Source organism: Vicugna pacos, chromosome 7, assembly GCF_048564905.1.
Source record: "Vicugna pacos chromosome 7, VicPac4, whole genome shotgun sequence".
NCBI lineage: Eukaryota > Metazoa > Chordata > Mammalia > Artiodactyla > Camelidae > Vicugna > Vicugna pacos.
In genome coordinates, this window is record NC_132993.1 from 4,792,904 (window position 1) to 4,816,307 (window position 23,404).

At 41.4% G+C, this 23,404-nt stretch overlaps 1 protein-coding gene across 5 annotated transcripts in view; it reads left to right on the top strand.

Moving 5' to 3' along the window:
• Nucleotides 1–22,268, top strand: part of PRKAG2 (protein kinase AMP-activated non-catalytic subunit gamma 2) — a 242,027-nt gene extending 219,759 nt beyond the window's left edge. For 4 of the 5 annotated variants that reach the window (XM_072964203.1, XM_072964202.1, XM_072964205.1 and 1 more), the window contains 8 exons: nucleotides 6,062–6,107; nucleotides 7,862–7,916; nucleotides 8,917–9,043; nucleotides 11,699–11,864; nucleotides 12,189–12,226; nucleotides 13,162–13,308; nucleotides 16,183–16,276; nucleotides 21,147–22,268. In XM_072964203.1, the coding sequence (XP_072820304.1) occupies nucleotides 6,062–6,107; nucleotides 7,862–7,916; nucleotides 8,917–9,043; nucleotides 11,699–11,864; nucleotides 12,189–12,226; nucleotides 13,162–13,308; nucleotides 16,183–16,276; nucleotides 21,147–21,178 (705 nt within the window). In that variant the 3' untranslated portion in view covers nucleotides 21,179–22,268. Of the gene's footprint in view, nucleotides 1–6,061; nucleotides 6,108–7,861; nucleotides 7,917–8,916; nucleotides 9,044–10,889; nucleotides 11,017–11,698; nucleotides 11,865–12,188; nucleotides 12,227–13,161; nucleotides 13,309–16,182; nucleotides 16,277–21,146 lie in introns of those variants that run through there. The other variant, XM_072964204.1, reaches the window with a different exon arrangement.
• Nucleotides 22,269–23,404: the final 1,136 nt, after the last annotated feature.

Consider the following 23,404-nt stretch of genomic DNA (forward strand, 5'->3'; position numbering starts at 1 on the left):
CCACGTTTTTCCTCATTTTAAAATTATAAACAGAAAAGTGCTATTGTGAAACCTATGGCTTATTTCATTTTTAAGCATTTATCATTAGTATATAAAACAATTGACTTATATATTAACCTTTTATTTTAAAAGATTCACTTATTCTAGTAGTTTTTTTTAACATTTGTTAGGATTTTCTGTGTACATAATGATGTTACCTGCGAATACAGTCAGTTGTACCCACACTGTTTTTTTTTCTTTTCTTTTTTTTTTTTTAATGGAGATACTGGGGATTGAACCCAGGACCTCACGCATGCTAAGCACACACTCTACCACTGAGATGTACTCCGCCCCCACACACACCATTTATTGAAAAGACGTTCTTTTTGTCATAGAATTGTTTTACTGCCTTAAATGTGGGTCTGTTGCTGGGTTCTGTCCTGTTCCGTTGTTCTACCTATCTGTCTGTGCCAGTACCATAGTCTCTTGGTAACTACTGAAAAAAGAAAAAAAAAAGTCTGCTGGTACCATCGGGAGTCTGCAGATCAGTTGGGGAAGAACTGGCATCTTACCAGCATTGAGTCTTGCAGTCTGTGGGCACGGTGCTTCCTTTCCTTGCTTTGTTTCCTTGGCTGAGGCCTCCAGTGCAGCACTGAGTCACAAGAGCAGACCTCCCTGCTGTGTCCGTCTCAGAGGGCAAGCACTCGGTTTTCACTGACACGAGTGGCTCAGCTGTGGTTTTCCGCAGATGCCCTTTCTGATGCTCACAGTGTTCCTCCTTTCCCAGGTTTGCCGGATGTTTGCATCATGAGTGGATGTTGAATTGTGTTTGGTGCTTTCTCTGTGGCTATTGAGATCATATTTTTTTCCTCCATTCTGTTAGATATTATTTCTTCAAATATTTTTCTGTCCCCTCCCCTACTTTCTGGGATTCTAGTTACTCAACTGAGACTCTCTTGTTCTGTGGGGTTTTTCCCAGTATTTTTTTCTCTGTGCTTCATTTCAAATATATTTTATTGCTATGTCTTCAATTTCACTGTTATTTTCCTCCATAATATCTAATCTACTATTTTTTTTCCTTTCAGATATAGTATAATGTCTGTTCTAGAAATTCCATTTGGTTCTTTTTTATATTTTCCTTTTCTCTCCTTGTTATGTTCATGTTTTCCTTTAAATCCCTGACCTACTGCTTCAGTTGTTGTATGCCTGAGATATCTGCCATGTATTATCAGATGCTTTTTCCATCATCTCTGTTCTGGGTCTGATTCTAGTGACTAGTTTTTCTCCTGTTACGGGTCACATTTTCCTGCTTCTTGCAAATATAATCATTTCTAGTGGATGCTGGACATTGTTAATGTTATGTAGTTGAACATCTGTATTGTCTTCCTAGGCAGACAAACTGCTTGCAGATCCTTTTTTACAAAGTTTTATTGAGATGTGATTCATATATCTTATATTTCCCCCATTTAGAGTATGCAATTCAGTGGCTTTCAGTATATTCAGAGTTGTGCAGCCATCCCTTAGAATCAATTCTGGAACATTCTCATTACCCCCAAAAGAAACGTCGCACCATTTTAGCTGCAACATGCCACGGTCTGCCATCACCTCCAGTCCTAGACAACCACTGATCTACTTTGTTGCTGTAGATGTGCCTGTACTGAACATCTCATATAAGTGGAATTATACAACTTTGTGACTGGCTTCTTTAACTTAACATAATGTTTTCAAGGTGCCTCCATGTTGCAGCATATATCAGTGCTTCATTTCTTTTTATTGCCGAATAATATTCCATTGTATGGCTAGCCCACGTTTTACTTATCCATTCATCAGTTGACGGACATTTGAATGGTTTCCACTTTTTTAGCTATTGTGAATAATGCTGCTATGAACATTCACGTACAAGTATTTAATGTGGATATATGTTTTCATTTCTCTTGGGTACAGACCTCGGAGTAGAACTTCTGGGTCACGTGGTAACCTTTGTTTAACTATGTGAGGAATTGCCAGACCTTCCCACAGCAGCCGCATCATTTTGCATTGCCCCCAGCCGTGGATGTGGGTTTCAGTTTCTCCACATCCTCACTGACACATATCACTGTCTCTTTTTGATGATAGCCATTCTAGTGGATGGCAGTTGGTTATCTCATGGTTACTTTGATTTCCATTTCCGTGGTGGCAAGGGATGTTGAGTGTCTTTTCCCAGGCTTCTTTAGAGGCTTGGTTTTAGGCTTTGTTGGGGCGTTAATCTTTGCTCTAGCTGGTTTAGTTCTACTAATACTTCTGGGACCTCCGTGGAATTCCCTGGTTGTTCAGCGAGGACTTTCCACTCTGCCTGGTCGGAAGGCAACTGTCTTTCACCGTCTGCCGGGTCTCACGTCGTGTCATGCATGCGTGCCCCGCTTAGTGATCAGTCAGCACCTCTAGGAGCTCTCTGTGTGGTCTTCTCTTTTTCTGGACAGCTCCCTCCCGTCTGCTGGTACTCTGCCCTGCAAGTTCCATTCGGCTCAGTCCGCCTGGGCTTTGATTTCTGCCTCCTCATCTCTGAGACCGTCACCCTCAGCATCACAGTCCAGGAAGCGCCTCCAGAGAGAAACGCAGCGGCCACGGGGCTCAGCGTGCTTGCTTCCCTTCCCTCGGGGATGACAGGCCTGCCGAGCCTGTTGTCTCGTGTCTGAGAACAGCTGTTTCACAGATTTCGTCCCGTTTTCTAGTTGTTCTCTGCTTCTGCAGGAGACTAAGTCTGGTCCCATGGGCTCCCTCATGGCCGGTAGAGAGAGCTCTATTAATATTTTAGCCATGCCTTTTTGCACTGTTCTGTTGTTTTGTGGTTCCTGTATGAGTTTCAGTATCAATTTTAACTCACCAAAACCTACTTAGCGTTAATATTGGAATTATATGAAAAGTATAGTTCTATTTAATCTACCCCTGTCGTTTTTATTTTAAACAAAATGAAGGGTAAAAGGAAAAAAGTTCGTTTTTTTTGTATTTACCCCAGTAGGTGCCATTTGCTCCTCCTCTGTGGATCTGAGTCACCCTCTGTTAGCATTCCCTTCCCCTGAAGGACTCCCACCTGTGTCCGTGTAGTCCACATCTTGCTGGTAATAAATTCTCTACGTTTTTGTTCATCTGACAATGTCATTATTTCATCTTGATTTTTAAAGGCCGGTTTTGCTGTTTCATAGAGACTGAGAAGTCAGTAGAAACTGCCACCCTCGTGTCCTCTGTGTGATGCACCATTCCTTTCTGGCTCAAGACTTTTCTCTTTAACTTTGAATTTCAGCTGTTACCTGTGATGTGTCTTTGTATTTATCTTGCTCCAGGTGTGTTGAGTTTCCATGATCTAAGTTGGTTTTCTGCCTAATTGGGGAAGTTTTGGCTGCTGTCTCCTCAGATGCTTTATCCCATTCTTTCTCTCCTCTCCTGGGACGCTGCCTGCTTGTGTGTTAGACCACTTGACGCTGTCCCCTGGGCCTCTGAGGCTGTTCGTCTTCCAGTCTTTATTTTGTCGTTGATCTTCAGATTGGGTCACTTCTGTTGCTCTGTCTTAAATTCACCAGTTCTTCCTTGGTGATTGCCTATCTTATTTTCAAACCTTATTCCTATTAAACATTTCTTTTCAGTGAGATTAGGAGCTTAAACATGAAAGAATTTGTAGCTTCTTTATAAATTTTTCTCTGGCTGATTTTCTACAAGATGGAAGTGGAACGTTTGAACTGGAATTTTCATGTGTCTTTTGGAAAGAACTGCTCTTTATGATGACAGCCAAGGGTGCCACTTCTCCCGTCAGCCCCTGCATTTACACACGTGTAGGTACTGGACAGCTTGGGGGTTTTTAACTATTAAATTTTGTGCTCGAGCAGTGGTTGCGTCCCCCCCTCCCTCTGCAGAGCCCAGGGAGGCGTTCACTCCCACTTGGTGGTGGTGGGCTCCTGGCTTCTCCTCCCCTAACCTGGGCCATTCAGCTCTTTCTCTTCTCCTCTAGCTCCTCTGCTCTTTCTGAGTGGCTTCTCTTCTTTGGAAATCAGAGTCCAGTTCCTCAACCCTTGGTCCTTGGTGTCCTTGGTCCTTGCCGGTTGACACTGTCGGCCGTCAGAGCCCTGCTCAGCAGTCACCGTAGTGACGGAGCTCCCTGTGTTGGTCTCCCTCGAGCAGAATCAGTCACTGTCTCGGTGCTCCCGTCACCTAACCTACAGCACCTTTCACATTGTATTCTGCTTGGTTGTAGGGCCGTGTTTCCCAACGGGGAGTGATTTTGCCTCTCAGGAGACTTTTGTCAGTGTCTGGAGACATTTTTTCATCACAGCTGGAGAAGGATGGCGTGGTTCTACTGGTGTCCAGTGGGCAGGGGCCGGGGGTGCTGCTGGACACCCTGCAGTGCACAGGAGGCCCCACGGCAGAACCGTCTAGCCTAAAACATCAGCAGCGCCAAGGCTGAGAAATGCTGTTGTGGGGTGTCGGACGTTCTCTGAGGTGGAGCCTGAGTCTTACTCATGTCTGTACCTTTTACACACACATACATGCACACGCTCACACTCACTCTCACACACTCACTCTCTCACACACACACACAGCTTCCCCTGTGCCAGGCCGAAACAGCCCTGCTTCATAATGGTCCCCCGTGTTAGCTGTCTTGTCCGCGCTGACGGCTGCAGCTGGAGGTCTGAGGGGCTGTGCGGGAGGAGGGCAGGGAGGCCTGCACGCTGCCGAGCACTGGCATCTCAGAACTGCCCGAGTCAGGTGTAGACCAGGATGTTCCACTTGAAACTGAAAATCACAGCCTCACCTTCCTGTTAAGCTTCTTCTCTGTCCTGGATAATATCAGTCAGTCACCTCGCATCAAAATAGGGGTTCTTACTATTCATTCATCTCTCTCTCCCCTACTTAATTATTCTCTGAACCTTCTGGCTCTTCCTTCCAGCTCCCCCCGCATTCCCACAGTCACCATTCAGGACCTAACTCACCTGACACTCAGTTTTGCATCTGGTCCCGGAGCTCATGCCCATCGGTGCCGGCCCAGCCTCCGCTCTCAGACATGGAGCCGCTGTCGGGTCGTCCCCAGACCCTCGCTCCTGTTCTTCAGTGTGGTCTTCTGTCTGTGATTCAGGAATGTGAGGAAGTCTTTTTTTCCTCTCCAGGCCCCTCCTTGAATTTTTCTTCTTTATGTAAAGTCCACTCCACATGCGGAGCTTGGCTGAAATCTGCCTCCTCGGCGTTATCCTTGCTGACCTCTGCTCACCCCCGCTTCTCCCTCATCCCTGTCGTGAACCTGGTAGGGTATGAGCTGATCCATATGCTTTCTTCACTTGCTGGTGCCATTTTTATATTGGACTGTCTCAATGTTGCCAGCTGGATTTTAAGCTCCAAGAAGAGGCCAGGTTTTCCTGTCGCAGGCGCCCCCAGAAGTCCCAGTGTAGTAATGCTGCAGGTGGCGGAGTGACTGTCTTAAGCTGAGCCAGGCGTGGAGGCGCTCTGTGCCAGGCTCCCTCCTGCAGTCCTCATGGAAGCTGGATGTGGGGCCTTTTATCCCCTTGTTTAGGAAGGGAAACAGATTCAGAGACACTGAGTGCTTTAGCCGAGAGCAGCAGCTCAGCCGCGGTGAGACACGTGCCAGCGACTGCAGGTGACTCCGGCTGCAGCCGCTGTCCAGCCTCCAGGCTTTGCACCCCGTCTGCCTTTGTGAAGACCACCCCTGTGGTCCAGGCACAGCCTGATCCAGCAGCTTAACTGTAGGACATGATTTAACCAACTGCCCTCTTTAAATTAAAGATGCCTAACATCGTGTGTGGGTGTGTGTGGGTGTGTGTGTGTACGTGTATGTACATATATATGTCAGTGTGTGTTTTAAAGTTTAAGTGTATCAGGAACTTTAATGAAAATAATGTTGATTTATTATGTTTTAAATTTATAAAACATCTTCAAATAAATATAGAGCATTTTATGTTTCTCATTTATATTTCCAGTATTTTGGAATTACCTTGTTTCCAGCTGCTAAATTATGGGACTCAGCAGTAGTTATGAAGTAATTTTTTTTCTCGTGTTGTATATGTAAACATTTTTAAACAGGAATTTTTCTTATTTCCAGGTACAGATTTATGAATTAGAGGAACATAAGATTGAAACATGGAGGGGTAAGCACGATTAGGTGTTAAAAATCTTTTAGTATCAGGAAAAAAAAAGTTGTACTTATGTGTAAAATGTTTTAATTTCACAGGTCCTCTTCTCTCTGCTTAGTAATCTACTACATTAATTAAAACATTAACTTTTATCTTAATTTTGATAGTATGGTATACTACTATAAATATTACCCATTCTGTTTAATAGACAAATGTAGAGAACCTGTAGCAAGTGCTTATACTAAGGCTGGGATACGGGTGAGTAAGTAGCCGGTGCCTGAGTCTCTGCCCCCAGTGGAGCCACCACTCACTACTAAGCATCACCTCTCAAATGTTAGCCTTTGCAGAGAAAATGTACTAAAGGAATGCCTGAAGTTAACAAAAGCAAGCATCTCTTCTTATTTAAATTTAATCATTATTTCTTTACAAATTATGGAGAAACAGAGAACAAGTGAACTTTAAACTAGATGATTTGGATTCAAGTATGTGAAAATCACTCCAAGATTGCTTAATTTTGTTTGCAACATTGAAATTCACCCTTTACAATCAAATACCCTTTCCTAAAATGTAGCCATTATAAAATTGTAATTTCATGATTGTAAAATTGTTCTGTCTTAATGACACTCGTCCTGCTGGGCTGGTGGAGAGGGGGCAGGGGACCTGTCAGTAAGAGTATCAGAGAGAGGCCTGGGGTGGGGTCGCCAAGGAGGGGGTGAGCCTTCACAGGGCATTCCGGGAGAAACCTGGATAGGGATGGAGGGAGAACTGAAGGATTTTTTTTTTAAATAGCTCGACGGTGTTTTTTTTTTTTTTCAATTAAAGTATGAAGGAAATTTTTTCAATTTATAACTGAAAATTAGCTTTGTACTTACCATTACCTGCTTGGTATGATAAGTAACCTTTGTGACTGGCTGCAAAATCTGAACATCCGTTAGAATTCTCTAAAGGGCTGGGTCTCTTTCAATCTCATATAATTTAGAAGTTTCCTTGAGTGATGGCCTTGATTTATGATGCTTTATCAAGTCAAACCAAAGTATGTCAACGTGGGATCCACTGCCTATTACGAAGTGAATATGTATTTTAACACCAAGACAGATAACTTCCTATCAAATTCTACTGTATAAATAGTGTTAGACCAAGGTGTATTTACATTTTGACTTTACATGGTATTTGTAGTAGAAATAATAATAATGTCGAGATATTCTCGAATGCCTTCTGTACGGAAACCTTGGTGGAGCAAATTAATTACAGTTTATCTTTACAAAGATAATTCCTACATACTAGAAAGGTCCCCAGCTGTAGTATATTCAGCTCTGGTATGGTCAAGTAAAACTTAATAACATTTAAAGAACAAAGTTGTTGTAACTATTTTGTTTTGACTTAAGAAAATTCGTTTTAAAGGATTTCATAAATGCTTCGTTTCTTGAGGGTGATAGTGACCTGGTAGCATTCTAGTGACCTCTGCTGGTATTGCTTTTTTATCAGATGTCTTGACTTTTCTTTTGATTTTTACAACATCTGTTATAATACTGTTTTTAAATACTTAACCTTTCCACAAAGGCAACAACCTGAAAACAGTTTGGAAGTTGTTTAAAATAGCTGTAACTATAATTAACACAATAGTTTTCAGTAAATTAATTTGATTTGGTTTTTCAATCCTATTTGGGTATATAATGCTAATTATTACCTGTAAATTGAAGGGTACTTTATGTAATAATTGTAAACAGCAAATATGTTACTAATTACGTATTTTCTTTCCATAAATACAGAGCTTTATTTACAAGAAACATTTAAGCCTTTAGTGAATATTTCTCCAGATGCAAGGTAAACTTGTGAAGTTTTTCTCCTTTGAAAGCATTCATTCATTCAGATTCATCTGTTTCATTACTATGGTTGATAGATTTTTTTCTAGATAGGGGCCAGCCTCCTTAATTCCAAATATTAAATTTAGGAAACTTAGAGACAATAGAAATCACAGCCATTGCTGGTCCAAAGGACTGATAATGGACTAGGAAAATGGCCATACTAAGTATTTTTAAAATCCAGATCACCTGCAGCAGAAACCAACTAGGGAGGTTGGTAAAGTGGCAGATTCCTGGGTTCTTCCAACAAATTAAATCAGTCTTTGGAAGGTTTTAGTGCCCAGGAATGTACACTAAAACAACTCCTCCAAGGGTTCTGACATGCACTGAAATTGAAAAATCAGTCTTATTAGACATTGGTCCAGAGGTGGTCAGAGGAATGGGCCACCCTCTCGGTAGTCTTCCAACCTGCAGGTCTTCATCCAAGCCTCTGGACAGCTCGGATACACTCCCACACTGGTATAAAAGCATTCTTAAAACACTAGTGCACTAGTGAGAAAAGGTGGAATACTGCCTTTTATTACTGTATTTCCAAGTCCTAACAAACAGCCACACCTGGCATGCCTCCTTGTCAGCAGTCAGGCGAGGCCAGAGCAGCCGAAGCAGGCTGGCCAAGGGAGGAAGCAGCCAGTCCAGGCCACAGGTCCCCTTGGGTGCCAGGGTCATCCTTCAGTTTCCCTGGAGTCAGTGTCTGTCATTTCTCAAATAAAAGCATTAAACGTGCTATTAAAAAACTGCTCTCCTAGAGATTTGTAGCTCACACTTGGATTTGAGGTTTATTGTCAACACAGATTGGAAAACCAAAAATTCTGCTGAGATCTCCAGTTTAAAACTTGTCCTTTTAGGTCAACTTTTAATACTGTAATTTAAAGACACTGAAAATACTTTTAAGGCAGGGGTGGTCCAAAGTTTTCTAATTCTTCTTTAAAGCCTCCTAACAACTTTAATGGCTTTTCCCGCAGCCTCTTCGATGCTGTACACTCGTTGATCAAAAATAAAATCCACAGATTGCCAGTTATTGACCCTATCAGTGGGAATGCACTTTATATACTTACCCACAAAAGAATCCTCAAGTTCCTCCAGCTTTTTGTAAGTAGTTTTTAGTGTTTCTAAAGACATAGTTGCATCTACTTTAACTAACATACTTCAAGTAAATTGGCTCCTGTTACCCTCATAGAAGAAATTGTCAGTTTTGAGATCTCCATTTCTAAACTTCAGTTTCTCAGCTTACTGCTATTTGAATTGTACATTCTCAAAGTTGATTCCAGTTAACAAGTAATCGCCTTTCAGTGCAAGTATCAAAATAAATTTTTTTAAACTTGGAATTTTCTATTTAAATTAGAATATTTTATCACCTAAAATGAGGGGAAATAAAGCAATTTGTAAGTCAGTCTAATTAAGGAAATGCCATACAAGATAACTTGAGCCAAATTGCCTTATGATGCTTTATAGGTATCATGGTTTTGGAAACATGAATTCAAAAAGTCCTGTCCCCAGGATTATTTCATTGTTAACTACATCAGTGATAGAAAAACCCACAGCAAATAAAATTTTGACAAGCGAACATACCATGTTGGTCCAAATTAGGGCTGTATTGTCTGTAGGTTTTCTCAGCTGCATTTGAAATGAGATGGCTCCATAATCATCCAAAACTTAGAACCTCTTTGGTAGGCAGTATTAAAACGAGGCTCAGAAGGACCAGAGTCCTTACAAGAGGGCTTTAATTTTTTTCCTTTTAAATACGTGCACTGACTTTGAGGTTACAGTTGGTCAACTAGAACCCATAGGAGGCCATATTCATGGTCGAGAAGGGATCATATGAGCAGTCATTTTTTAAAAAGAATTTCGTAGACATTAAAAATCTACATCGTGAGCTTTCCTGTCTTGTCCACAGCCTCCGATGAGGAGATAAAGTCGCATTCTAGTGTGACGTGAAGGAGCCCAGGCTCCTCCTGGCACCTGCCTCACTCTTGCCAGACAGCAACACAGAGGTTATAGTGATTCAGAAAAATGCCCTGTCCATCAAACCAGTCCTATGTTTTAATAGTTTATGTGTAAATGTAACACTCTTCATGTTTGAATAAATGCTAAGAAAGAATGTAGGAAGGAGAGGAGTAATTTACAGAAAAGCATGAAGGGCGGTAAAGAGACGGGCTAGGGAAGAAGTATTAGGGACGCGTGGATGTTGCTGGTCAGCCTTCCGTCTGTCGTGCACAGGCCCTTGTCTGCCGTGGGCCGTACGCAGGCACCAGGCACGGAGCCCACGTACCCCTCAGAGTCATTTTAAATAATGAGTCATGAGAGCTAAACACCATTAAGCTAAACACCATTTATGATTATGTCCAGCACTTCACAGGATAAATCTCAGCCTCACCACCACCCTCTCAGGTAGGTATTTTTATTAATCTGATTTGTAAATGGTAAAATTAAGCGAGGCCGAGTAACTCTGCCATGTCACTGCTGGTGGTGGAGGAGTGGCCTCTGACCCGAGCAGCCCTCCCTCCAGCAGCCCTGTTGGGAGGCGTCTGGCCCAGAGGGTCAACTGTTCGTGAAGTCCCAGAATTTAAGCAGTGGGGTGCAGTCTGTCTCCACGCCGTGCCGCAGAGGAGTGACAGCCAGAGCCAGGCCTTTGGCGAGTCCTCTCTTGTACAGAAAGCAGGAGTGGCTGTCTCTGCCAGTACTGCCTTGTATTTGGGCCAATATGGTAATTAGCTCATTCTATTAGAATATTCAGTTAGGGGTTTTAAGATAAAAATGATTTGAAATAAATTCCAGAACTTGCTTTTTGCTGAATTGAGATCATTTTCTGAAAGTAGTGTTGCCCTTGGAGACACGTGACAGTTAGCTGAGTGTGCAGTGAGGAACAGGGGTTGTCCTGCATCGAGATGGGCTAGGTGACCTAATAGGTCTTTCTTTTTTTTCTCTAAATTTCTAGGATTCTCATGATTTGAATATTGATGAACTCTTTGACTTGAACATTTTGTTTCTTCTAATTGTTCATCTTTTCCTGATAATTGTAAGGTACACCAGGAGGATGGAGTCGACTGTACCCTTTATAAAAGGTGGATTTTTGAAACCATAGACCTTGTTTTGTTTTAGTCAAACATGATCCTAGACTTCTCTCTTCTGACTTCTCCCTCCTCCTTTAAAACAGCCCGTGAAAAGAAAAGTTAACTTTTAAATGTTCTTTTAATTCTGCTCGGTTGGCTTGTTCTTGTTCCTAGTAGACAAAATTGGAGTCCTCCGAAGGAGAATTCAGGATGTAGAGGTGGGCGGTGTGAGAACTAGCTTAGCAGCTTCGACCACCACCATCACACGCTTTGGTTTGGAAATGTGTGGGTTCTTAATAAATATTGCTTAATAATGACAGCAGGCCCACAAATCTAACATGAATAATTACAGAAAAAAGATTCTTCATGGCCGATAGGTCCTAATTTCCAAATAGACCTGTAGTTCCCCTCTTCTGTCCACTTTTCCAGTGGGTGGAGAGGAGAGAATGTTACAATGTTAGTGCTTTGCAGTGTTTTACTGAGTAGTTAAATATAAACATAGACGTGTAAGCTGGTTTGAACAAAAGACAATTCTTATACGTAACATTTTCATATTAATTCATATATCCGGGTAGATTGTTAGAAAAGACTAACTTTAATTTGTTGCACATAGTCTTTCATTCAAGTGTGGACATGTGAACATTGAAAAGGTCTCCCTTGGCCCTAGAGCATGTGTGTCTGCCTTCCCGTGCAGATGTCCGACATGCCAAAGCCTGCCTTCATGAAGCAGAACCTGGACGCTCTGGGGATCGGGACGTACCACGACATCGCCTTCATCCACCCAGACACGCCCATCATCAAAGCCCTGAATGTCTTCGTGGAAAGACGCGTGTCCGCCCTGCCCGTGGTGGACGAGTCAGGTCTGTGTGCTGGGCCGTGCCAGTTGAGCAGAAGCAGTGGTTTATCTCTGGAGGCTGAAATTATCGCTAAACGACCTGGCGTATCAGATATGTGGGGAAAATGAAAACTCAGGCCGGGGAGCACTCAGGAGGACAAGAACAAGAATTTTAAACGGGCTTATTTTCACATTTTCCACTAAGATGTGATTTTCATGTCCCTTTAAAAGTAGACAAACTTATTTTATTTACCAGTATTTAATTCCTAGTAATTGTCTAGTTAAGGTTGATATTAAATGCTGCTTTTGGTTTCTAAGACATTTTTCTAACATATATTTTTATTTTTAGGAAAAGTTGTAGATATTTATTCCAAATTTGATGTAATTGTAAGTATTTTTAATTTCATTAAACCTGTCATCTAAAATGCATTTAAAGCGTAGTCATCAGTTTGTTTTTATGATTCTTCCTAACTTAACAATTCCTAGCTTTTTTGAGGATGAGGCTCTTATCAGAGAACTCCATAGACTCCCCAGTCATTGTGCTTTTCATATGCACTGTACAATAAACAATCATAGAAAGTCCTATTTTTTAACCCCTGGTTTAAATTTACTAGGTTGATTCTGGTGCTGCGTCTTACCACTCAATGCTTTTTTTCCCCGTTCATTTCAAGTGCACTTCCTTAGAGTTTTACATTATTTCTAAGGAAGGGAACTGAAACTTTGATAGGCCCAAACCTACACAACGTCTTTTGTCATAACATTGACCCCAGCATTAAATATTCTTTTGTAGCTGTCTCAGACTCTCTTGTTTCATCCTATTCTGTTTAATATAAAGACACTAAAAAACAGGCTTGTTGGAGTTCGGTTGGTGGGACCCTGTGAGGTCACTCAGAACCCTGAGAAGCATTCGGATGCACAGGGAGGGCTTCCTGCATGACTTTATCCCCACGGGTCCCCAAGCCTCCCTCGCAGAGCCCTTGCTCCACAGCCCTGGGTTCTTCTCAGCTTTTGCAAATGTCAGTCTACTTGTAAGACTTTATTCACTCAGGGAGCAGAACCCAGCAGGGTAGGGATGGGGGAATCCTCCGCAGGACATACAGTCAGAATGTAACATGGTTCTTCATGACTAACATGCACCTTGTAAGCTTTAAATTATTGATAAGACGATGAAACAGTAGTACTCATGGCACATCATGAGCGCGTGTGGTGATACTAAATTAAGATAAACATTAACCTTTTTAAAAATCAGGTTGCTCTGAACTAATTCGGGTCATTAATGTGAATTGAAATGAAGGACATAATTCTCTGGTACTTTATTACAGAACCTCGCTGCTGAAAAGACATATAACAACCTAGACATCACAGTGACGCAGGCCCTGCAGCACCGGTCACAGTATTTCGAAGGTGTTGTGAAGTGCAGTAAGCTGGAGATACTGGAGACCATCGTGGACAGAATAGTGAGAGCTGAGGTGAGCTGGCTGCACCCGTCCCTCCGTCCTCCTGTCCCCCTGAGCCCAGCTGCCACAAGTACTAGCTAGTAAAGAGTACCCCAGGGACTGAGCCATGGGAGCGGCCCGGAAGCCATCTTCCCGTTCAGTCAAATGACATGGCTTCCCTGCCCCAGAACCCAGCACGTTCCTTGGCACATAGTAGGTCATCTGTTAATGTTCACTGAAGTGAACTTGTAAGTCTTGCTATTATAGTTGAATCAAATAAACTGGTAAGAAACTTTCATGGTTTTAAAACATACCCGAGAAAACAGAACTTTGTTTCATTAGAGTATGAATGAATTTAAAGCTAAAAATGTGTCATTATTTGGTTTTAACAAAGTGAATGATAAAAAAGATCACAGTACATTTTATTGATTTAAGTTAAAGCAATTGTCTCTCTTCCCACCAGTATTTAGATAAGCAGTAAATGGTCCGTTCCTCTCCTGACCCCTCAGCGCTTGTGGCCCCTGTACTTTACTGCCTGTAGGATGTTTTTTGCATGCTTTGCATAAAGATGAGTGAGATCATTTTATAGTGTATCTTAATTCAGTACAGCCATGCCCCAAATAATTTCTCTCCTTTCTTGTTAAAGAGGACAACATTCCTACCCCTTTCTGTCACTCCTTATCACTTTAGGACTGAAGGATGCAATTGCATTCCTTCTGGAACAACCTCTAATTAGGTGAAATCAATTCATAGTGAGTCTGCTTTGATACTTTTTATTATAAATGCAACAGTACAGTCCAAGAAGAAAAGCACCTGGTTATTTTTAGGCTAATCACAGGCAACCTTAGCCCGCTTTCTGGAAGTTACCTGTCAAGTGGTTTGTTCGACAGCGCACAGAGCCCCCTTTCAGGCGCCATCGCGGCAGAAGCCCGCCGGCCCTGCTCCCATCACGTGTGTCGAAGAGATCTGCCCTGCTCCGTCCTCTCCCGGGCTGACTCACTTCAGCAGCCGTGTTTTTACCTGTTTCACTAGATTCTCAACACGAAGTCTTTCCTTTTTCTACTTAAATTTAACATCCATCACTAGTTTTCCAGCGGGTTTTAGCTGACTTAGGAATACATCTAAACTTTTTATTGTCCTTAGAATTATATGCCTTTGGAAGATCACAGCAGAAATAGGAAAGGCATCCCTCCCTAATTACAAGGACAGTGGACATCCATCTAATGGAATCCTTGATAACAATTAAAAATCATGTTTAAGAATACTGTTGATACGGAAAAACAATATATTGCTAAGAGAAAAAGCCAATACTATACGTAGTATGATTCTTAGTGTTAACACACGTGCACATGCATAGAAAAGAGGCTAGACAGACTCGCGCCACAGCGTTAGCACGGCTGGGCCCAGTGGCCTGGGAGTGTGGAGGGACCAGCACTGCTCCGCGTTCCCAAGGCCCCCGCGGGCGTGTGTGACTGGCAGGCAAAGGAAGCGGCTGGCTCGTGTTAGGCTCATCTGGGAGCATCACCGATCCACTGTAGTGTGAGCAAGGTTGCTGAGGAGAATGAAGGGGTCTTTAAAGTTTTCTCAAGTTGTCCATTGCGACCTTTCTCCTCATTAAAATAATTTCTTTCACCAGCTGACTCCTTAATGGGGAACAAAGGCCAGTTTTTAGCTTTAGCATATTTTGTTAGGAGAAAGGTATCAGTGATGATTTGGTTTATTTATATGACCACTAACTTTTAGACAGGGAACTAAACTTCAAGGGCAAGAAAATATTTTGGGTAGTCATTTCTGTCTGGCAGAACTACTTCAGAGTGAAACAGCTCCCCCTGACCTTTAATGCTTCATAGGTGGTTAATTATCACTATTGAATGTCAGGAGTAAAATGTGTCTGGTATAGAATATAAAGCAGTCTCTGGCTCTGGATGTAAATCATCAACGTATACTTATAGTTAATAGATAACTGTGTGATAGCACAGGGTTACTGAAGAGCCTGCGTTTTTCTAGAGAAGCTTTTAAAAGACGTTTAGGTTGATTGGCATGAGAAAGATGACATTGATTTCTTTATGAACCTAAAAGCAAGCTATGATGTCAGAAGCGGCACCAACACAGTCTCAGAGACAAAAATATAAAAGCAGTTTCCCCTTCCTTCCGTCTCCTTTCTGTGCCCCTTGTTCTGTACCACTGGGGGGCTTAACTGTTCAGTAAGGAGAGGAGGATCTCCGGGGTAACCGACTGGCATGTGGTTGCTTTAGGCCTAAATTCTAAAGCCTTTCAGTCAGAGGAGCACGATGCTTTCTCACTTCCTTCCTGTTTTAAGGATGCTTTGTTGTAGTAATACCTCAGAACTTACCCACTCATTTATAAAAGATTTTCAAGTAGAAGGTAAGACATGAATATAATCTATTTTGTTTTATTATAGTTCATTATCCTCTGAATGTTATTCTTAATATATGAACTTCATAGAGAAAAAATTAAAAACCTACGAGCAGTGACCTGTTACTTTCATTGCTCATTTGGACTTCTCTCCCATGTGACACAGTTAACAGATAATTATTAGAAACTGAGATATAACTTTAAAAAATCAAAAACCACTTAAGAGAATATTATAGTTACATAAAGTAGCTACTGTTATACTTCATGTTTTGAGTTGTAGCTATCATATTAATAATTTTGAAATTTGAAAACTCAGCAGGACCTAGCTGGCTGATTTTTCTTAAAAGTAGTTAAGCAAACCAGCGTTGCATTTTAACAGAGCCAAGACTGCTGCATGGTTCTGTGCGCTGTTCCTTCCTCTCGTTTGTGGGATCTATTCATTGTATAGTACATGAAAGATTTTTTCCTAATGTGCACTTTAAAACCATTCATTTAAGCTTCCACACGTGGCCTCCTTTTCTCTTGCTGCAGGTCCATCGGCTGGTGGTAGTAAATGAAGCAGATAGCATCGTGGGTATTATTTCCCTGTCAGACATTCTGCAAGCCCTGATACTCACACCTGCAGGTACCGATGCCAGTGTCTGGCCTTTCCTGTACGTGGATGGGGGTGGGGGGTGGAAAAGCAGGGGCATCAAGCCCAGCTTCCCCCCGCCCTGCTGCAGCCACAGCTTTCTGTGCATTACTTTGTAAACCATTTTCATTTTCTCTGTGGTTTTGAAGTTTTACTGTTCTGCTTGAGGGAGAAAAGTTTACACAAAGTATTCTGACTTGGCATCCTCTCGACGCCCAGAAGTGCCTGAATTATCGAGGATTCACCGCCGTGCTCATAACCTTTCCCGTTAAAAAGTTAAGAGCTCCTGCCAGGGAGGATATAGGTCAGTGGTAGAGTGCATGCTTAGCATGCTTGAGAGTCATGGGTCCGATCCCCGGTCCCTCCTCTAGAAATAAATAATAAATACCTAATTACTTTCCTCCCCCATCCCCCTCCAAAAAAAAAAAAGAAGAAGAGTTAGGATCTCCTCAGTTTTGCTGTATTTTTAGAACTACTAACCGGAAAACAGGAGGGAGATTCTTTGGGGTCTTTTTATTGAAACCATCTATCCAAAAAAAAAAAAAGCTTACTAGTGTTTTGAGTGTATAAATCAAATGCCCTAAACAAACTTTTTTCCAACAGAAGTGTATGGAAGCTATATTCACTGCCAGACAACGCTGGTGACTGAACTCATTTTCTGCCAGATTCACTCTAAGCAAACCCTCAAGTCACAGTCAAGGAGCGTGTGAAGGTGGAGGAGGGGCTTTAGAAAGGAGGAGTTGGTTTTCCTTGTGTCACGTGTTTACTAGTGTAATGGCTGAAGGGGTCCTAAAACCACCAGCCCTCCCCCCCCCCCAGCACTAAGTACAAACAACCCAGATTGGGCCCGAGAGATCAAGGCCAAGATGGGAGACTAACTCATGTGCACTTTGAACTCTTAGAAGGTAAACATTAAAGTGTACACTTACGAGGGTATTGATTTTTCTTTAGTTCAGAAATCAGTCAAATTAGCTAAGACTGGTTTTCACAGCTGGTCTGTAACTGAAGATACCCGCCCTGAAGGAATCCCCCTGCCAGCGAGAAGCAGGCAGCACTGAGCACTGGGTGTGGTTCCAGCCGAGCGGGGACTCAGCAAGCCCTGGAAATGGTTAGAAGCCCACGTCTACTGATCAGAAACTCTAGAGATGGTGTTTGCTGCAATCATTTTCAAACTTCAGATGTTAGACCCTGAAACTCATGATAATCTTTTTTTAATTATTGTAAGTTTCAGGGGTACAGCATTGCAGCTCAGCATGTGTATGCACTACACAGTGACCACCACAGGGCTCGCCACCATCCGTCACCATACAGTTGACCCCTTCACTCACTTCACCCATCCCCAGCCCCCTTCCCCTCTGGTATCTAGTAACCTGATCTCTGTATCTGTGTGTTGTTTTGTTTGTTCACTGGTTTTGGGTGTGGGGTTTTTTTAGATTCCATATATGAACAAAATCATATGATACTTAGCTTTTCTCTGTCTAACTTCTTTTATTTATTAGCAATAATATCCTCAAAGTCCATCCGTGTTGTTGAAAATGGCAGGATTTCATTTTTTTTCACGGCTCATGATAATCTCTACAATCATGAAATGATCAAATGACAAAAAGAATGTGAGCTTGTTCATAGCATTACTTGTAATAAACTAAAACTAGAAGTAACCCAGATATCTTTGAGTAGGAGAATCAGTAGATTGCACTCTGTTCATCTGCTGGACTGCATTGACAGTGAACATGCAGCTGTATTTGACCCTGACGAGCCTCCCAGCCAGACACGGAGCACGGAAGCAGGACCAGTGCAGGAAGTGTGGTTACATTATAGACACTTAACCCTTGAACAACACGGCTCCACTTATACGCAGACTTTTTTCAGTAGTAAACACTGCAGTACTACACGGTCCATGGTTGAATCCACAGCTGTGGGACCTCGGATACGGAGAGGAATCAGGCCATAGAGGGCCAACTATACACTGTATGCAGCGCCCTAACCCTGTGTTGTCCAAGGATCAATGTGCAACCATATGGCTCCTCTGTGCACCTTAGGACAAGGAACCATCTCCAGGCTTATCCCCACAGGCACATAACTTGGCACCTTCAGAAGGACACCCCCTTTTCCAGTCGGCTGGCCCTGGGCCAAGGCACACAGCTCGCCCAGTGGAGTCAGGCCAAATATCAGCTCTCTTCTGTCCCTGTGGCCGAGATTCTTTGTGCATTGCAAATTCAGGGTAAACAATTCTTTATCCTCTCTATGCCTTGGTGTCACAGCCATAAGAATGAGAATGTTCATCTGGATGAGTTTAAATTTCCATCCAGATTTGATATTTCAAAAATTCTAAGTCATTAATGCAAGTCAGCATTAGTGAAAATGCAGGGAGGAAACCTGTTCCACAGCTGGATTTGAAATGTATGTTATCATAGAAATAATGTTATAAAGATAGGGACAGTTGCTTAAAGACTTGAATATAAGACAAGACACAATAAACCTCCTAGAAGAAAACATAGAACATTCTCTGACATAAATCTCAGCAATGTTCCCCTAGGGCAGTCTACCCAGGCAATAGAAATAAAAGCAAAAGTAAACAAATGGGATCTAATTAAACTTACAAGCTTTTGCACAGTAAAGGAAACCATAAGCAGAACAAGACAACTACCTACAGAATGGGAGAAAATATTTGCAAATGATGCGACTGACAAAGGTTTAATTTTCAGAATATATAAACAGCTCATACAATTTAATAACAAAAAAACAAACAACCCAATCCAAAAATAGGCAGAAGACCTAAGCAAGCAGTTCTCTAAGGAGGACATACAGATGGCCAATAGGCACATGAAAAAATGCTCAATATCACTATCAGAGAAATACAAATCAAAACTACAATGAGATATCATCTCACACCAGTCAGAATGGCCATGATTCAAAACTCTGAACAATAAATGCTAAAGAGGGTGTGGAGAAAAGGGAACCCTCCTACACTATTGGTGGGAATGTAGTTTGGTGCCACCATTATGGAAAACAGTACGGAGATTCCTAAAAAAACTAAAAATAGACTTACCATATGATCCAGCAATCCCACTTCTGGGTACATATCTGGAGGGAACTCTAATGAGAAAAGATACTTGCATCCTAATGTTCATAGCAGCACTGTTTACAGTAGTCAAGACATGGAAGCAACCTAAATGTCCATCGACAAATGACTGGATAAAGAAGTTGTGGTATATTTCTAAAATGGAATACTACTCTGCCATAAAAAGAATAAAATAATGCCATTTGTAGCAACACAGATAGACCTAGAGATCATCATTCTAAGTGAAGTAACCCAGAAAGAGAAAAAAATATTTATCACTCATATGTGGAATCTTAAAAAAAGAGGAAAAAGACTATGAACTCATCTGCAAAACAGAAACAGACTTGCAGACATAGTAAACAATCATGGTTACCAGGGAAAGGGGGTGGGAAGAGATGAATTTAGGAGTTTGAGATTTGCAAATGTTAGTCACTATATATCAAAATAGGTTTTTTTAAAAAGGTTTTTCTGTATAGCATGGGCAACTATATTCAATATCTTGTAATAACCTTTAATGAAAAAGAATATATGTATATATATGCATGACTGGGACATTGTGCTGTACACCAGAAACTGACACATTATAACTGGCTGTACTTTAAAATAAAAAGGGGGTAGTTGAATTAGAATTCTTTGTGATATAGTGTGCATAATGCTATTTATTTAGGAAAATGCTCAGTGTTCCTAATAACTGGATTTACTAGTGAACATCTAGAGCAGAACCCGCTTGCAGCCGTCAGATCAGATGCTTGCATACAAGGAGGATGGTGTGATATTAGCAACAAACTAGAGGTCCAGCCCTGTTAGCCCAATCCCACTATCCCCTAAGAGCTGAGAGGGGCCAGCCAGCTGCTCAGCCTCACTCAGCCTCCATTCCTTCAGTGACAGAATGAACAGCCTGATAGAGGCCACTGTCCCTCCAAAGGTACTTTGAGCTGAAACCAAAACCATATGTGAACACTGTTTAGGCACCAGAATTTGCACACCCAGGATGAGCACTGCTGGGTGGACGTTTATAGAATAATCAGTAAGAGACCCTTTTTAAAGCCATTCACTGTTATGTGGATAAAAGATACCAATGGTTCTTTTTCACCAGATAATGCACACTGATTCAATATAGTAAGATTTTCTCTTTTTCAAAGTTTTAGCAGTAGTTCATTGTCAAACTTAACTCAAGACTCCAAACGAGCCTAAGTGTCTACACATGCAGCCAATGAATAAGCAGTCTGATGGCAGTAGCTACAATTTTTTTAGCCCCTTAACTTTCAAAGAGATTAACAGTCTATAAAAGTGTCTTCTAGTTTCTGATGAAAAGACAGAGAAACTACTGTAATAAAAAAAATGGTAGCTGCCCTCTCAACCCACATTGAAGTATCTGGGCCAGATGAGAGTAGGTGCTATGTGCAGTTTTCCTTAAACTTGTTACAGTGCTTTCCTTTACATGTTTATAAGTATGTTCAACAGAAATACTCTGCACCTTCACTAAAACTTAAATACATATTTCTTTGAAAAATTTTTAACAGAACCCTCTTTTCCAAATTAAACCCTGTGTGTTTAGAATTACATGTAACAGGGGTTAAAAGTGTGTGGCAGTGATGGTAGGTGGGGTTGGGCAGCCCGGCACCCACCTGCTCACTGACCACATCTCAGGCCCCTGCAGCCTCTGGGACTTTCTCCTAAGGCACTGCAGGGACAGGCAGAAGCCACGGGGTGGGGAGCCACCAGTGCACTCCTGTGGGACCTGCACAGCTGCAGCGTGTTTTTGTGTTACTTTCAAACTTCCCGTTTTCCGTGTCCTGACAGGTGCCAAACAGAAGGAGACGGAAAGCGAATGACGGCCGTGAGTGGAGGGGCCCTGCAGGAGAACTTGAACACAGATGCTGGTCGCGCTTTGCTTCATGAACACCGACCGCGAGAGAACAGAGTAAAATGGCTGAGCATGTGGATCAGGGTTTAGTGATGGGTACTTTTTCCAGTGATGTTGAAACTAAACATAAAAAAGAAAGATCTTGTGCGTCTGAAGATTCAACCTAGCATTAAAAGACTGTTTTCAGACCGCTGTCTGAAAGAGTTCAAATGCTGTAAGTCATTAAAGTGCACTGTCCTGAATTTCTATTATTTTTCATTTTAAATAAGTCACTGGTACCTAACAGGTAATATGACATAAGGCGAGTGTATGGCATATTCAGATCTAGTGCCTTATGTCAGAACAGCGATATGTCATCACTACTGCCCACCCATCGCAACTGGGGTGCATACTTGTGAAATGACCCTGCTGGAGCGTGAATGGCTTTGAACCTTTACCAAATCAGTTTGTTTTCATTAGATTTGTTGAACAGCTATAATTTGAATATAAATAATTACTTTATAAAACTTTAATGACGGTTTTATGTTTAAGTGTTCCGTTCTGAACTATAGTGTAAACAAGACTGCTTTACAACAGCTTTATTTATTTTTACTTTCATGCAATTTTTTACACATCTTTTGTGGGTAAACTTCACTACCCATTAACAAATCATTGGTTGTTGTTTGAAAAGGGCAGATTTCTCATTATTTAAGTTTGGATCTGGAAAGGATATGACTTCTCAACAGCCACTGGTAGGTTTTAAAAGCTGAAGTTTCTAACAGCACACGTGGGAACCTGCTCTGCAGGGCTGCAGACAAAGTGCCGGGAAGATGTCTATTTTTTCTTGTGTTTTGACATGAAAATCATGATGTTTGTGTGACTGCTGACGCGATTGTTTTGTAAATTTTACTGTGGCATATACAGTATTGTCATATGGTTGAGGAGAAACACAATGTTTCCTAATATAAGTGCTCTGAAAATGTTGACACTGTATATATATGAGTATAGTTTGGTTTTTTGTTTGGGTTTTTTTTTTGCAGATTGAAAAATTAAAATAAATCTGACTATCTACCATCTTGTTCAAGAACTTCTTTAAAATACTATGTATTTCAACATACAGTGATTAAAATTCTTCAGGCTCCTAGAAGAGAACATAGACAAAACATTCTCTGACATAAATCATAGCAATGTTTTCTTAGCTCAGCCTCCCAAGGCAAAGGAAATAAAAGCAAAAATAAACAAATGAGACCCAAACTTACAGGCTTTTGCACAGCAAAGGAAACCATGAACAAAACAAAAAGACAACCTGTGGAATAGGAGAAAACATTTGTGAACGATGAGACTGACAAGGGCTTAATTTACAAAATATACAAACAATTCATACAACTCAATAATAACATCAACAAAAAAACAACTCAATCAAAAACTGGGAAGAAGACCTAAACAGACATTTCTGATTAGATGGCCAAGAGACACATGAAAAGATGCTCAACATCACTAATTATTAGAGAAATGCAAATCAAAACTACGAGGTATCACCTCACACCAGTCAGAATGGCCATCATCAAAAAGTCTACAAGTAATAAAGAGGGTGTGGAGAAAAGGGAACTCACCTACACTTGGTGGGAATATAAATTTGCACAGCCACTATGGAGAACAATATGGATGTTTCCCTAAAAAAAACAGTTACCATATGATCCAGCAATCCCACTCCTGGGCATTTATCCAGAAGAAACTCTAATTCATAAAGATATACCACCCCAACATTCACAGCAGCACTATTTACAATAGCCAAGACATGGAAGCAACCTAAGTGTCCAATGACAGATGACTGGATAAAGATGTGGTATATATACACAATGGAATACTACTCAACCATAAAAAAGAATGAAATAATGGCATTTGCAGCAACATGGATGGACCTAGAGATTATCATTCTAAGCAGGGTCAGAGAAAGACAAATCTTTAAAAAGATGATAGAAATGAACTTATTTACAAAACAGAAACAGTCACAGACATAGAAAACAAATTTATGGTTACCAAAGGGGAAGAGGGGATAAATTAGGAGTCTGGTATTAACAGATACACACTATTCTGTATAAAATAGATAAACAACAAGGACCTACTATAGGGCACAGGAAACTATATTCAATATCTTGTAATAACCTATAATGGAAAATAATCTGAAAAAGAATATGTGTAACTGAATCACTTT